General features: G+C 50.6%; 1 protein-coding gene across 4 annotated transcripts in view; it reads right to left on the reverse strand.

Annotated features, from left to right (window-relative positions):
• The window catches only part of RANBP3L (RAN binding protein 3 like), an 84,430-nt gene extending 72,923 nt beyond the window's left edge, over window positions 1-11,507 (reverse strand). For 2 of the 4 annotated variants that reach the window (XM_040338413.1, XM_040338405.1), the window contains exon 1: window positions 11,103-11,501. In XM_040338413.1, the coding sequence (XP_040194347.1) occupies window positions 11,103-11,277 (175 nt within the window). In that variant the 5' untranslated portion in view covers window positions 11,278-11,501. Of the gene's footprint in view, window positions 1-11,102 lie in introns of all 4 variants that reach the window. The other 2 variants (XR_005747102.1, XM_040338422.1) reach the window with 2 other exon arrangements.
• Between the last annotated feature and the right edge of the window lie 5,332 nt (window positions 11,508-16,839).

Below are 16,839 nucleotides of genomic sequence, written 5' to 3' on the forward strand. Positions count from 1 at the left end.
GGTTACAGCCAGGGCCGCCATCAGGAATTTTGGGTCCCCTTACACAGCTTCAGGCACGGGGAAATAATTGAGAAGTGGGGGGGGGGGAGTGTCGCAAGTTGAGAAGCGGGCAAGGGGGTGACGCAAATTGAGAAGCGGGCGGGGGAGTGTCGCAAGACAGAAAAGCGCAAATCGTCTTTTACTAACACAAAATCAGCTAAAGCAGCCCCAAGGGTGGCGCCATCCGAATGATACTTCCCCTTTATAGTGCCGTTGTACATGTTGTACGTCACCGCGCTTTGCTAGAGCATTTTTTTTTTCCCCGATCGTGTGTAGGCAAGATCGGGTTGAAAAATAAATCGTTTTTTTCTAGACCCTTAAAAACGTAATTTTTTAGAACCCGAAAAACGGTCGTGTGTACGCGGCATGAGATTTTATTGATGTGCACTTTATATGTCCATAGTCAGAAAACTCTTCACATCCCAGCCTGAAACACATACTTCAAATGCCACAACTGTCCATGTTGCTGCAGAAACCTCCCCATACATTCCACAGAATACAGATCACTGTGAAAAATACTCTCAAGTTGCTTTCTATGAAGACTGAGTTTCATTTCTCAGCGACGGAGCCACAGCAGTCACACCCCCTGAGCCATCGCAAGCACTGGAGCCTCTGGCGGCAGAATCCAACCAGCTTTATGTACAGCAGAAAACCGAGCCAGGGGGCGCTATGGAGTCGATTTACAAAGAACCAAGGAAACTGGAGCACAACCATGGCACATGCAATCAATCGTTCTCAGTGAAATTAGTATTGTGGTTGGTTGCTCCGGCCAGTGCGTCTTTTTGTGTTCTAAAAGATATAGCAAAAGACATTTCCAGTGATGATGAAAAAGTCATGCGAGGGTTACAGATGGGGGAATCCTGAGACTGCAAGCTGCCGGAACAACCGCCAATACTTGGCTCCATCTTTTATACTTGGCTGATAAATTGATATAGCAAACGCCAGCTAAACTGATCTTTTTTCTTTTTCTAAATAGACTGGCGGCTGTTCAAACAGGAATTTTCCAGTGTGCAAGAAAACAGCATGGAACAACGCGTATTCCCAACACTGCGAGTGGGATTGTTATCTGCGATTATAAATTGCCACAATGGGGTTAATACACAGATCTGGAATATATTAGAACACACACATATACTAATTACAGGCATACCCCACTTTTAAGTACACAACGGGACCAGAGCATGTATGTAAAACGAAAATGTACTTAAAGTGAAAAAATACCCTTTTTCACTTTTAGGGTGTAGTGGGGGGTCAGGGACTGTAGTGGGGGTGTCAAGAGCTGTAGTTGAGGTCTCAGGGGCTGTAGTGGGGGTGTCAGGGGCACACTGGAACAGGGTGGGGTATGCTCTCGGAGCTTCAGCTCCTTCTACTGCGGCTGCAAAATGTCTGTACAGTACTTGTAAGGCACTTTACATACACTCGCAGGTATGTCCTTACTCGCGAGTGTATGTAAAGTGAGTGTACTTAAAGCGGGGTATGCCTGTATATATATTACATACACACATATACAATATGGCCCGGATTCACAAAGCACTTACGCCGGCGTATCTCGAGATACGCCGCGTAAGTGTAAATATGCGCCGTCGTATCTATGCGCCAGACTCTGAAACCAAGATACGCCTGAAAATAGGCTTCATCCAACCGACGCAACTTTCCTACGCCGGCGTATCGTGGGCGCATATTACCGCTGGATGTAGGTGGTGCTCCCATTGATTTCCTGTTCAAATATGGAGATGAGGGAGAGGAGGGAGAGATGAGGGGAGAGATGAGGGGAGAGATGAGGGGAGAGATGAGAGATGAGGGGAGAGATGAGATATGAGGGGAGATATGAGGGGAGAGAGGAGATATGAGAGGAGATATGAGGGGACAGATATGAGGGGACAGATATGAGGGGACAGATATGAGGGGGGAGATATGAGGGGAGATATGAGGGGACAGATATGAGGGGACAGATATGAGGGGACAGATATGAGGGGACAGATATGAGGGGACAGATATGAGGGGACAGATATGAGGGGGGAGATATGAGGGGGGAGATATGAGGGGGGAGATATGAGGGGAGAGAGGAGATATGAGGGGAGAGATGAGGGGGAGAGATGAGGGGGGAGAGATGAGGGGGGGGGGGGGAGATGAGGGGATTCATGAACGTAGTTGCGCCCGGCGCATAATATACGCGGTTTGCGCAAGTCGTACGTCCGGCGTAAAGTTATTCCCCATAGATGGGGCGCAACCCATGCAAAGGTATGGACCAGGGAACACAAGCCGTCGTATCTTATGTCGTTTACGTTGTACGTGAATATGACTAGGCGTAGGTTACGTTAACGTCGTAGGCAGTGATCCGTCGTATCTTAGGAAGTAGTTCCGACGTGATTCTGAGCATGCGCACTGGGTTGTGTCCATGGGACGGCGCATGCGCCGTTCATTATACATATCTGTCTGAGACTCAGCCCATCATTTACATGGGGTCACGCCTCATTTGCATGGCTCACGCCCACTTCCACTTACAAAGACTTACGCCTAAGAAACCCAGCGCAGATTTGGTGGCAAGTGCTTTGTGAATCCAGTGCTTGCCTCTCTGCGCTAAGTCGGCGTAGCGTAAAAGAGATACGCTACGGCCGCATAAATATGCGCCGATGTATGTGAATCCGGGCCTATGTGTGTAGATAAATATATATTTTACACACAGCAGGTAAACACACAGATCCACACCGATTTGTGTTCCCAGTACAGAGGAACACACATTGGTCTCCTCCCCTTGTGAGTCCCCTCCCCCTACAGTTAGAATCACTCACTAGGGAACATATTTAAACCCTAGATCGCCCCCTAGTGTTAACTCCTTTCCTGCCAGTCACATTTACACAGCAATCAGTGCAGTTTTATAGCACTAATCGCTGTATAAAATGAAAGGTCCCAAAACGTGTCAAAAGTGTCCGATATGTCCGTCGCAATGTCACGGTCACAATAAAAAAAAAAAAAAATTACTAGTAAAAAAAAAAAAAATGCCATAAATCTATCCCCTATTTTGTAGATGCTATGGCCCAGATTCTCAAACGGCTTACGACATCGTAAGTCCTAATCTGGGCCGTCGTATCTATGCGACTGATTCTTAGAATCAGTTACGCATAGATATCCATTAGATTGGACAGGCGTAAGGCTCTTACACTGTCGTATCTTAAACGCAATTTTTTTTTGTCCGCTAGGTGTCGCCTCCGTCGTTTTCCCCGTCGAGTATGCAAATTAGCTAGATAGGCGAATTTCCGAACGTACGCGTGGCCGACGCAGTAAAGTTACGACGTTTGCGCTAGGCTTGTCCCGACGTAAAGTTGCCCCCGGGTATATGAGGTCGCAATCAATGTTAAGTATGGCCATCGTTCCATTTGAAAATTTACGTTGTTTGCGTAAGTCGTCCGTGAATGGGGCTGGACGTTCACGTCGAAACCAATGACGTCCTTTGGAGCAATGCACCCTGAGATATTTTACGGATGGCGCATGCGCAGTACGTTCGGCGCGGGAACGCGCTTAATTTAAATACTACACGCCCCCCACCCACCTACTTTGAATTAGGCGGGCTTGCGCCGGGTGATTTACGCTACGCCGCCACAACTTTACACGCAAGTGCTTTGTGAATAAAGCAATTGCCTGTAAAACTTGCGGCGGCGTAACGTCTTACGACGTTTAAGATGCCAAACACAGCTAAACGCGACAACTCGCATTTAGCCACATTTTGTTTATATGCGTTTTTTGTTTTTGCCCATTTAAAAAAAAAAAGAATTATTTAAAACGCTTCTAAACGGAAACGTGGCAAAACGACGCTAAACGCGGACGTTTTAAACGTGGGTTACTATCTGTCAAGTTAAATCGTTTAGGAGAGGTTGTAAAAATGTCCCGTGTACATGAAGCCTTAGGCCCCTTTCACACTGGGGCGTTTTTCGAGCGTTATTACAGCGTTTTTCGAGCGTTATTCGAGCGAAGCCTCATCTGCAATCCCAATGTGCTGGTAAAGCACCGCTAAGACCCTAACGTTTTAGGGCGTTTTTGCAGTGCCTCGGTGTGAAAGGGTAAGGCGTTTTTACAGCGCTTTTCAATTCATTTCAATGGAGAGGGGCGTTTTTTTCAGCGCCCAAAAGCTGCTCCAAAGATGCTGCTTGCAGGACCCAGTGTGAAAGGGTCCATTGAGATGCATGGAGAGCGTTTTATGAGCGTTTTAAGAGCGCTATTTTTAACGCTAAAACGCTGTAAAAACGCTTTAGTGTGAAAGGGGTCTTACTGTCGTTTTTAGGCAGTTGCGTTTATATGCCTTTTTTTGAAGGCAACGTTTCTGACGCCAAACGCTGCTAAACGCGGTAACCCGCGTTTAGTTTATAGGCGTTTTTGTCCATTTAATAAATCATTTTTTTGAAACTCTTCTAAACGCAATCACGGCAAACCTGACGTTTTAAAGGTGGGTTACTATCCGTCAAGTTAAATCGTTCAGGAGAGGTTGCAAAAATGTCCCGTGTACTTTACTTCCACTTTAATATTAGGATGGTCACAAAGTTATGGCTGATCAGTGTATGTACACACACACATAAATAAACACACTAGCGGACAAAAATTTCCAGCTCTACAGACCCATTCATCTCCAGCTGGCCATATACATTACAATCTCATTTTACAATCTCTGCCCGGTACACTCGATCAGAAAATTATACGAAAAATACAGACTTCGGAGTGATTGTATGATAATCGGATCGTTGGTACAGAGCTTTTGAGAGCCGATCAGGACAGTTTATCCGATATTATTTGATCGGACATGCACAAAAAAAATAATAATAATAATAATAATAATAATTCGGGCAATTTTCTTTTAATCAATACAACTGTCGCTCGAAAATGAAACACAAATACACCACAACACGTGACATCACTTCCCAATTTTTATTCTGTCGTAAGAGAGTTTGTGACTTTAGTAAACTCAGATTCAATCCGAGATTATTTTGCAGAAAAAAAATAATAAAAGAAAACCCCCGATAATCTCATTGTGTGTACCGGGCATACGTTTCGATTCACCTCTATGCATGTTGCTTTTGAGTGTTTCTGCAGTTCTTGTGTTTTTTTTGTTTTTTTTTACTGTCGTTTTTACCACAATTTGCCTTTTTTAATGGTATTTTTTTTCTTGTGCAAATTTGTTGCTGGGCAGAGTAAAAAAACAAAAACGCAAAATGTGGTAAAAACACACTACATGCTTTTCTGCAGCTTCTCCATTGAAGTCTATTGAACTGAAAACCTCTCAAAAAAAAGCAGCGTTTTCCGTTTAGAAAAAGTCCCCGACCCTTTCCAAAAACGCAAAATGTGGTAAAAACGCACTACATGCTTTTCTGCAGCTTCTCCATTGAAGTCTATTGAACCGAAAACCCCTCAAAAAAAGCAGCGTTTTCCCGTTTAGAAAAAGTCCCTGACCCTTTCCAAAAACGCAAAATGTGGTAAAAACGCACTACATGCTTTTCTGCAGCTTCTCCATTGAAGTCTATTGAACCGAAAACCCCTCAAAAAAAGCAGCGTTTTCCGTTTAAAAAAAGTCCCTGACCCTTTCCAAAAACGCAGAGGCACAAAAACACACTGCTGCAAACGTGTTCCATAGGAACCCATGTTAAAAATAACGCCCTGCGTTTCTGCAAAACGCATTGGTGTGACTGGGGCCTCCTTGTACACCAACATTGATAGATGCAATGTACATGAATGAGCCCAGTAGATCTCATCATGGGGCCTTCATGAACATCTACAAAACAGTGGAGCGGGGGATGGGCGCACACACAGATGGGGATCTGGCCGGTTGAGCGGCAGTTTCTGAGGAGTGTATGGGTCGGCTCAGCACTCCTCGTTTTGCTGCGAGAGTTTTCGGTGGCAGCCCAGATTTGTAATTGCTGGTATGTGCCCCTCCCCCACCCTATGTCTGTGTACAGCCAGCATTGTGCACGGGTGAAGCTGAACTCCAGGCAGATGGCGGAGACACGAATGAACACAGATCTGTGATCACTCATACACCCCCATATTGATTTTCTTCTAATGCACACACCACAGGGTCAGCACCTGAATGTGACCAGAAATGCAGCGCTTGTACAGCAGGACTCAGCAAAGAAAGAGGGAGAAGCAGCACAAGGAGCCAATCAGATTCATAATAGGAGAGCGCAGAATGACCTCATCAGTGTGCTGCTTCTCCTGTCACTGTCCAGTCACATGGCTGGGGGAGGGACAAGACCTGAACAAATGTCATTGGTTGCAGCCCTTAGATGTGGCAGCTGCGTTCATTTTCTATTTGTTGTTGATCCTGCCAGAAATCCAGCAGGATTGTCACTTCCCGTGCAAGTAAACTTTCCATCTCAGCGGCTTTCCCAGCGCTCTTTTCTGCGTCGATTCGGGTGCGACTTCAGGCAAACATTCCGATGGGATTCGCACTTGAACCGGTGAACAGGAACGCACCGAACCCCATGCTGGGAACTGCAGCTGCACATACGTGAACCGCACATACGTGAACCGCACATACGCGAACCCGGCCTAGTTGAAAAAGCTGAAGTTAGAAGCCGTTTGGTTTCTATGCAGTGCTGCACCAGATTTTGCCCCATAGTGCTCTAGACTGAGACAAGTATATACTAGGTTAGTCCCGATACCATTTTTTTAGGACTGAATACAAGTACCGATACTTTTTTTTAAATGTGTCCCCAAATGCAGCCATGTCCCCCCACATATGCAGCCATGTCCCCCCCTTATCCAGCCATGTCCCCCACATATATCCAGCCATGTCCCCCACATATATCCAGCCATGTCCCCCACATATATCCAGCCATGTCCCCCACATACATCCAGCCATGTCCCCCACATACATCCAGCCATGTCCCCCACATACATCCAGCCATGTCCCCCACATACATCCAGCCATGTCCCCCACATACATCCAGCCATGTCCCCCCATATATCCAGCCATGTCCCCCACATATATCCAGCCATGTCCCCCACATATATCCAGCCATGTCCCCCCACATATATCCAGCCATATCCCCCACATATATCCAGCAATGTCCCCCCACATATATCCAGCCATGTCCCCCCACATATATCCAGCCATGTCCCCCCACATATATCCAGCCATGTCCCCCACATATATCCAGCAATGTCCCCCACATATATCCAGCAATGTCCCCCACATATATCCAGCCATGTCCCCCCACATATATCCAGCCATGTCCCCCCACATATATCCAGCCATGTCCCCCACATATATCCAGCCATGTCCCCCCACATATATCCAGCCATGTCCCCCCACATATATCCAGCCATGTCCCCCCACATATATCCAGCCATGTCCCCCACATATATGCAGCCATGTCTCCCACATATGCAGCCATGTCCCCCCATATATCCAGCCATGTCCCCCACATATGCAGCCATGTCCCCCACATATATCCAGCCATGTCCCCCCACATATATCCAGCCATGTCTCCCACATATGCAGCCATGTCCCCCCATATATCCAGCCATGTCCCCCACATATGCAGCCATGTCCCCCACATATATCCAGCCATGTCCCCCATATATGCAGCCAATCCCGAGCAAGGGGGAGTGTCTATACACGGCGCGGCGGGGAACTCAGCTTTTCAAACGAAAGCTGTAATGTTCCCCTCACGCAGATTAACGCGGCGGCGGCGGGTTTGCAGCGGCGGCGCGTTGCGGGGGGGGGGTTACAAGTATTCGGCCAGGCATCGGTGCCATTTGCGGGAGTACAAGTACTCCCGCAAATACTCGGTATCGGTCCCGATACCGATACTGGTATCGGGACAACCCTAGTATATACTATAGAAGGAAACGCTTTGTTCAGATTTCATGTCTGAGGTTTACAACCACTTTAAAGTGGATTTAAAGGGGTTGTAAAGGTAATTTTTTTTGGACTCAGGATGCCCACTAACACACAGCTCCATTCTCTATCTGCAACGTAGAGAGCGTCCTGACTCTCCTGTAGTCCAAGGGAGGGGGGCGAGCACGACACTCCACGCCAGGGCCTTGCATTACTGTGTGGAGTTACAGACAGAAGAACAGGAAGTGAGGATTTCTCAGAAGAAATAAGGACATTTAAAAGCAAAATGGAAGGATGAGGTAAGTGAAGGAGGACTGCACTAAGGTAAAGGAAGCTATTTAGGGGGGGAAAATTACCTTTAAAACCCCTTTAACCCCTTACATATACCCAGTGAAGTGACTGGCCTCAAGGGATACACAGAGGTGAAACAAATCCTCCTACAGCAGTTGTACCTGTTTGTCTTCTCTAAACCTGTTCAAAGTTCTGACTTTATAAGTGTCTGAGCTGTCAGAAAAAAAGAGGGGGAGGAGAGCTAAAATTACACTCTGCAGAGCTCCAAGAGCTGATTGGAGGGACAGGTCGAGACATCCCCCTCTTCACACATGAACAGAGCTGAGGCTGTAAATCAGTTGGAGATCTCTCCCCTGTCACCATTTTTCTCTTGGTGTCAGGAAAACTTGTCAGAAGTGACTCCTGCTGATAGCAGAGGACGAAGCAGCAGAGACAAGTACACACTATAGAGCAGCAATAGCAAACCTTGGCACCCCAGATGTTTTACAGCTACATTTCCCATGATGCTCAACTACACTGCAGAGTGCAGAGCATCATGGGAAGTGTAGTTCCAAAACATCTGGGTTGCCAAGGTTCACCATCACTGCTATAGAGCACAGGAGCTCAACCTCCAGACTTTAGGGGGCGCACTGTGGCCAGCGGGAAAATAAAACTTTGCTGGCATCAGTGGGAGTAAACCGTGCCCCATTTTTGGTGTCAGAGGCCAGAATAGTGTCTCATATCAGTGGGGTGAAGTGTGCCACAAAGGTCAGATAAAGGCAGGCAAAGGGCCACAGTTTGGAGACCCTGCCTATAGAGGGATATGCTTTATTCATATTTCATGTCTGGGGGGTGCACACTGCCAGCTCCGATTGGACACAGCGAGAGCCGGTCCGGTGGATCGTGACGTCTGCCAGGACCCGACGATCATTTCCGAGAGAATCAGAACGGCGGTCCGCCTATGTAAACAAGGCAGATCGCCATTCTGCGGGAAAGGGAAGGTGGTAATGCTGTTTTTCTGCTATGCAGGAACACGGCTCTCTGCCTTCCCCTAGTACATCGGTAGGCAACCTGTTGTAGAACTACATTTCCCATAAGGCATTGCAAGGCTGGCAGTTACAATTACTCTGGAAGCATGATGGGACTTGTAGTTCTGAAACAGCTGGAGGGCCTACCCCTAGCCTAGTACCAGCACCCCCCCCCCCCCATGCAGCCCTTTGATTGTCCCTGATGTTAACCCCTTCCCTGCCAGTGTCATTAGTACAGTGACAGTGCATATTTTTAGCACTGATCACTGTATTTGTGTCACTGGTCCCCCAAAAAAGTGCCATTTAGGCTGCTTTCACATTGGGCGGTGGAGCTGCGGTGACGGTATAGCCGTGCTATTTGTAGCGCGGCTATACCGTCGTATTTACCGCGATATTCGGGCGCTAGCGGTGAGGTTTTAACCCCCCGCTAGCGGCCGAAAAAGGGTTAATACCGCCCGCATTGCAGGCGGTATTACCGCGGTTTCCCATTGATTTCAATGGGAAGGCGCGGTATAAGAGGGGTAAACACACCGCTCCTATACCGCTCCAAAGATGCGGCTAAGCTAGCAGGACTTTTGGAGCGGTCCTGCTACCGCACCGCTTCAGTGTGAAAGCCTTCGGGCTTTCACATTGAAGCCTGCAGGGCATGATTTTTTTCATGCGGTATAGCAGCGCTATTTTTTTCGCTGTACCGCATGAAAAACGCCCCAATGTGAAAGGGGCCTTAGTGTCTGATTTGCTCAGTGTAGCTGAGCATCATGGGAAATGTAGTTCCAAAACATTTGTGTGTGCCAAGGTTCGCCATCCCTGGCCTCGGGTGACAACACTGCTTCCCCATAGATGCAGTGTGGTGAGCGTTGTCACCTGAGGACAGGAAGTGTGTCACTGGCAGGATCAATAAAAAGGAAAAAAAGATGAAATCTAACCCCCAGCCACCACCTGGAAGGCTACATTGACATTTGTGCGCCTGTAAACACACCTCGGTCATGCAGAGCCATTCATTCACAACGGCGCCGGCGTTCTGTCAGAAATTCCAACTTATCAAATTCTCCAACTCAGTGTACTGCGCATGCGCGAGAACGTTGTTCTGCTGCACGTCGTCACGTCGTCTTCCTTTCAAAAACACCAACTGCACTCGCCACTGCGCTACACGGGCCTTTCTTTAAAAGACGATAATCCCCCTGAATAAATCAAATGCACAAACTCCACTCGCCGCCGCACTACGCCGGCGCAGCCTTCATTGACAATCCCCCGTCGCCTACGATATACAAAGCAAAGCACATATTTTATCATACGCCATACAATACGACGCACGTTGCTTTGTATGGCGTATGATAAAATATGTGCGTTGCTTTGTATATCGTAGGTGACGGGGGATTGTCAATGGCGGCTGCGCCGGCGGCGAGTGGAGTTTGTGTATTTGATTCATTCAGGGGGGATTATCGTCTTTTAAAGAAAGGCCACGCAGGCGCAGCGCGGCGGCGAGTGCAGTTGGCGTTTTTGATAGGAAGACGACGTGCAGCAGAACGACGCTTGCGCATGCGCAGTACACTCGGTGGGAGATTTTGATAAGTTGGAACTTTTGACAGAACACCGGCAGACGTGCGTTTTTTTTGCGAGCACAAGACAAGCGCGGTACATAACAAAAACGCTGAACGTCCAGAAAGGTGAAGCTTCTATTGTCATATTGGTGAAATGACTGTGCTGCCCCATGCGCGCAGCAACACACGCCAAAAAGATTGGAGGGGAAACGCATGCTCACGCGACACGGAGATTGCGATCGCAGCCCAACGACAGATGACATTTCCTTTCTGGGTCGGGATCCTTGACCCACAGCAGAGAACACTGTGTGGCGGAGCTGTGTAAATGTCAGGACTGGATGGACAGAAGTAGAAATCCTTGTGGCGGGTATAGGGGTGGCCCCCCGGGGCTCTTACCTCCATGGCAGTCGTGGCTGGCGGACCGGGCTCGGTGGACGGTGCCACGGTTGCTGGCGGTGATGCACATGGCAGATTTGCAGCTTTGTGTCTGGAAGGATCGGGCGGACAGAGGCTCTATCTCCGGGAAGAACACATTATTCTCTCTGATGATAGAAGTTTGCTGGTTTCTCATACCGGCCCCCCCAATCACACCTCCCGGATAAAGTTCTGCAGCTCTGCAAAGGGGGGAGACCAATCCGTACAGGAGAGCGGATCACACTACAAGGCTGCAGCAAACAACAACAAGGAGGTCCGATCATCCACAGACTCATTCCCCGGCACGGCTGATCGCTGAGTGACCACGTCCTGTCCGGAGATCCGACAACAACTGACTACGTGAGGCTACAGCGACAGGACCGGGGAGAGGAGCGACATGGGCGGGGACAGGGGCGAGCTGCGGCCGCCCCTCTCTCTAACAGCAGCCACTGACTACTATAGAAAGGCGTGTCTGTGGGCGGGGTTTGGAAGGTTCGAAGGTGTGCCTATTGTTATGAACGGACACAAGATCATCAAGTCCCGCCCCCTCTCCCTTTGGAGAACACGAATCTAGATGTGTGGGCGGTGATTAGTAGATAAGGAGGGTACCGCCCATTAACGCCGCAGAATTATGTGATCTGGGTGCCGCCTATTCTAAGGGGGCGGTGATATGTTCATAAGGGTGCCGCCCATTCCTCTATATATCACTGGCCACCTAGATAAGAAGGGTGCCATCTACTATACGAGGGCATAGAGCTGTGCCTGTTGTGGGGTGGGCACAAGATAATCAAGTCCCGCCCATTTCCCCTGGGAGAGCACGAAACTAGAAGCGTGGGCGGTAATCTGTGTCTAAGAAGGGTGCCGCCCATTCAGTTTGCGGAGTACTAGTGGGCGGTGATATGTAGATAGATACTACTAGATAGGCAAAATTGTCACCCATTCACTGAGTGGAATACTTAGGTATGGGCGGGGACATGCAGATAAGATGGGCGCTCTCCCTCTTCCATGACGTTCCTTGTCAACAGAGAGGCGGGAATATGTAAATGAGCTGGTTCTGTTCCCCCCCCCCTCTGTCGTCTCAAAGCTGTGAAGAGGCGTGTTTGTAGGCGGGGATTTGTAGATATTATAGATTCTGCCCCCTTGTCACAGCTCAGAGCGGTGAAGAGGCGTGTTTGAAGGCGGGGATATGTAGATAACATAGGTTCTGACTCCTGTCACAGCTCAAAGCTGTAAAAAGGCGTGTTTGTAGGCGGGGATATGTAGATGTTATAGATTCTGCCCCCCCCGTCACAGCTCAGAGCGGCTAAGAGGCGTGTTTGTAGATAACATAGGTTCTGACTCCTGTCACAGCTCAAAGCTGTGAAAAGGCGTGTTTGTAGGCGGGGATATGTAGATTTTATAGGTTCTGCCCCCCTGTCACAGCTCAAAGCGGTGAAGAGGCGTGTTTGTAGGCGGGGATATGTAGATATTATAAATTCTGCCCCCCTGTTTCTGCTAAGAGCGGTGAAGAGGCGTGTTTGTAGGCGGGGATATGTAGATGTTATAGGTTCTGCCCCCCTGTCACAGCTCAGAGCGGTGAAGAGGCGTGTTTGTAGGCGGGGATATGTAGATTTTATAGGTTCTGCCCCCCTGTCACAGCGGTGAAGAGGCGTGTTTGTAGGCGGGGATATGTAGATAACATAGGTTCTGCCCCCCTGTTTCTGCTAAGAGCGGTGAAGAGGCGTGTTTGTAGGCGGGGATATGTAGATATTATAAATTCTGCCCCCCTGTTTCTGCTAAGAGCGGTGAAGAGGCGTGTTTGTAGGCGGGGATATGTAGATTTTATAGGTTCTGCCCCCCTGTCACAGCGGTGAAGAGGCGTGTTTGTAGGCGGGGATATGTAGATAACATAGGTTCTGCCCCCCTGTTTCTGCTAAGAGCGGTGAAGAGGCGTGTTTGTAGGCGGGGATATGTAGATGATATAGGGTCTGCCCCCCTGTCACAGCTCAGAGCGGGTGGGGGAGCGGGTGGGGGCCTGGGGGGGGGGATCGTATTTCTCTCGCTGTAAATTGCTTTGGTGGGTTTCACAATGTTGTCTCTGCCACTGGCCAGTCCCCAACCAGTCTGTCCCAGTATACGTACCCCGGCAGGCATGTGTTTGTCTGATCTAACAGGAGCGATCCAGAGCTCACAATGAACACAGTGAGTCATTTTTAAATGAAATGGAAAAAAAAATAAAAATAAGGAAATTGCAGGTTTTGAATTTTGTGCCTGCAGCAAATTTGTAGTTTTTCACAAACGTTATAATCTGTGTTTTCAGGGGAAAAAATGCACTAAAATGACTTTTTCTGCACTCAAACACAACATCATCCCCAATTTCTCGGTAAAATGTGAAAGTTGAGGTTGCGTCGACTAAATAGATACCAAACGCGTCAAACCGTAAAGCTGCGTGCGCCTGTTAATGGCGGAAAAAATTGTCAGAGCCCAGTTTTGTCCATAGGTGGCACTTTAACAACCTTTACAGCGTCAGTTTAGAGCAGGGGTAGGCAACTCAGGGTCCTGCTGTTCAGAACTACAAGTCCCATCAAAAACTTCACCCGGTGTCCAAAAAAATGCAACACACATAAAGAGGTGCCATAAAAACGTGCAACAGGTTGTACACAAGCCCTTGAAAATCAGAGGGCCTTGCCCTGAATCCCCCGGGGCATTAGGCTCCAGGCAGGGACAAGGGTACTTTACACTTTGGTCCAGACGGACCCCTTTCCCTGGAGGGTCTGCCGAAATGGAAGTTGTTGAGCGGGGGGGGGGGGGGGATTGGAGTTGTTAAGGGGGGGTGGATGCCTCTCACCTGTGCACAGAGTGTCTCCTCCCTCAGCTGTCATCCACGCGCTGCTACGGTTCCTCCTCCTACAGTACTGCCCATTCAGCTCCGCTCGCCTCCTCCTACAGTACTGCCCAATCAGCTCCGCTCGCCTCCTACAGTACTGCCCAATCAGCTCCGCTCGCCTCCTCCTACAGTACTGCCCAATCAGCTCCGCTCGCCTCCTACAGTACTGCCCAATCAGCTCCGCTCGCCTCCTCCTACAGTACTGCCCAATCAGCTCCGCTCGCCTCCTCCTACAGTACTGCCCAATCAGCTCCGCTCGCCTCCTACAGTACTGCCCAATCAGCTCCGCTCGCCTCCTACAGTACTGCCCATTCAGCTCCGCTCGCCTCCTCCTACAGTACTGCCCATTCAGCTCCGCTCGCCTCCTCCTACAGTACTGCCCAATCAGCTCCGCTCGCCTCCTCCTACAGTACTGCCCAATCAGCTCCGCTCGCCTCCTACAGTACTGCCCATTCAGCTCCGCTCGCCTCCTCCTACAGTACTGCCCAATCAGCTCCGCTCGCCTCCTCCTACAGTACTGCCCAATCAGCTCCGCTCGCCTCCTCGTACAGTACTGCTCAATCAGCTCCGCTCGCCTCCTCCTACAGTACTGCCCATTCAGCTCCGCTCACCTACCCCTCCTACAGTACTGCCCAATCAGCTCCGCTCGCCTCCTCCTACAGTACTGCCCAATCAGCTCCGCTCGCCTCCTCCTACAGTACTGCCCAATCAGCTCCGCTCGCCTCCTCCTACAGTACTGCCCAATCAGCTCCGCTCGCCCCCTCCTACAGTACTGCCCAATCAGCTCCGCTCGCCTCCTACAGTACTGCCCAATCAGCTCCGCTCGCCTCCTCCTACAGTACTGCCCAATCAGCTCCGCTCGCCTCCTACAGTACTGCCCAATCAGCTCCGCTCGCCTCCTCCTACAGTACTGCCCAATCAGCTCCGCTCGCCTCCTCCTACAGTACTGCCCAATCAGCTCCGCTCGCCTCCTACAGTACTGCCCAATCAGCTCCGCTCGCCTCCTACAGTACTGCCCATTCAGCTCCGCTCGCCTCCTCCTACAGTACTGCCCAATCAGCTCCGCTCGCCTCCTCCTACAGTACTGCCCAATCAGCTCCGCTCGCCTCCTACAGTACTGCCCATTCAGCTCCGCTCGCCTCCTCCTACAGTACTGCCCAATCAGCTCCGCTCGCCTCCTCCTACAGTACTGCCCAATCAGCTCCGCTCGCCTCCTCGTACAGTACTGCTCAATCAGCTCCGCTCGCCTCCTCCTACAGTACTGCCCATTCAGCTCCGCTCACCTACCCCTCCTACAGTACTGCCCAATCAGCTCCGCTCGCCTCCTCCTACAGTACTGCCCAATCAGCTCCGCTCGCCTCCTCCTACAGTACTGCCCAATCAGCTCCGCTCGCCTCCTCCTACAGTACTGCCCATTCAGCTCCGCTCGCCTCCTCCTACAGTACTGCCCATTCAGCTCCGCTCGCCTCCTCCTACAGTACTGCCCAATCAGCTCCGCTCGCCTCCTACAGTACTGCCCAATCAGCTCCGCTCGCCTCCTCCTACAGTACTGCCCAATCAGCTCCGCTCGCCTCCTCCTACAGTACTGCCCATTCAGCTCCGCTCGCCTCCTCCTACAGTACTGCCCAATCAGCTCCGCTCGCCTCCTACAGTACTGCCCAATCAGCTCCGCTCGCCTCCTCCTACAGTACTGCCCAATCAGCTCCGCTCGCCTCCTCCTACAGTACTGCCCAATCAGCTCCGCTCGCCTCCTCCTACAGTACTGCCCAATCAGCTCCGCTCGCCTCCTCCTACAGTACTGCCCAATCAGCTCCGCTCGCCTCCTCGTACAGTACTGCTCAATCAGCTCCGCTCGCCTCCTCCTACAGTACTGCCCAATCAGCTCCGCTCGCCTCCTCCTACAGTACTGCCCATTCAGCTCCGCTCGCCTCCTCCTACAGTACTGCCCAATCAGCTCCGCTCGCCTCCTCCTACAGTACTGCCCAATCAGCTCCGCTCGCCTCCTCGTACAGTACTGCTCAATCAGCTCCGCTCGCCTCCTCCTACAGTACTGCCCATTCAGCTCCGCTCACCTACCCCTCCTACAGTACTGCCCAATCAGCTCCGCTCGCCTCCTCCTACAGTACTGCCCAATCAGCTCCGCTCGCCTCCTCCTACAGTACTGCCCAATCAGCTCCGCTCGCCTCCTCCTACAGTACTGCCCATTCAGCTCCGCTCGCCTCCTCCTACAGTACTGCCCAATCAGCTCCGCTCGCCTCCTACAGTACTGCCCAATCAGCTCCGCTCGCCTCCTCCTACAGTACTGCCCAATCAGCTCCGCTCGCCTCCTCCTACAGTACTGCCCATTCAGCTCCGCTCGCCTCCTCCTACAGTACTGCCCAATCAGCTCCGCTCGCCTCCTACAGTACTGCCCAATCAGCTCCGCTCGCCTCCTCCTACAGTACTGCCCAATCAGCTCCGCTCGCCTCCTCCTACAGTACTGCCCAATCAGCTCCACTCGCCTCCTCCTACAGTACTGCCCAATCAGCTCCGCTCTCCTCCTCCTACAGTACTGCCCAATCAGGTCCACTCGCCTCCTCCTACAGTACTGCCCAATCAGCTCCGCTCGCCTCCTCCTACAGTACTGCCCAATCAGCTCCGCTCGCCTCCTCCTACAGTACTGCCCAATCAGCTCCTCTCGCTTGTTGAGCGGGGGGGGGGGGGGGGGGGGGGGGGGGTTTGCTTGCAGTTTGTTCCTCAGTGCGGGAAAATTAACCCTTTCGCGGGACTGCAGGAATATGCAGTCAGTGCGGGAAAATCCCACAGAATCCGTGCTTGTTGGGAGGTATGCCTCCCCCTCCTCCGACAAAGACT

This window comes from Rana temporaria, chromosome 1, assembly GCF_905171775.1.
Source record: "Rana temporaria chromosome 1, aRanTem1.1, whole genome shotgun sequence".
Taxonomy (NCBI): domain Eukaryota; kingdom Metazoa; phylum Chordata; class Amphibia; order Anura; family Ranidae; genus Rana; species Rana temporaria.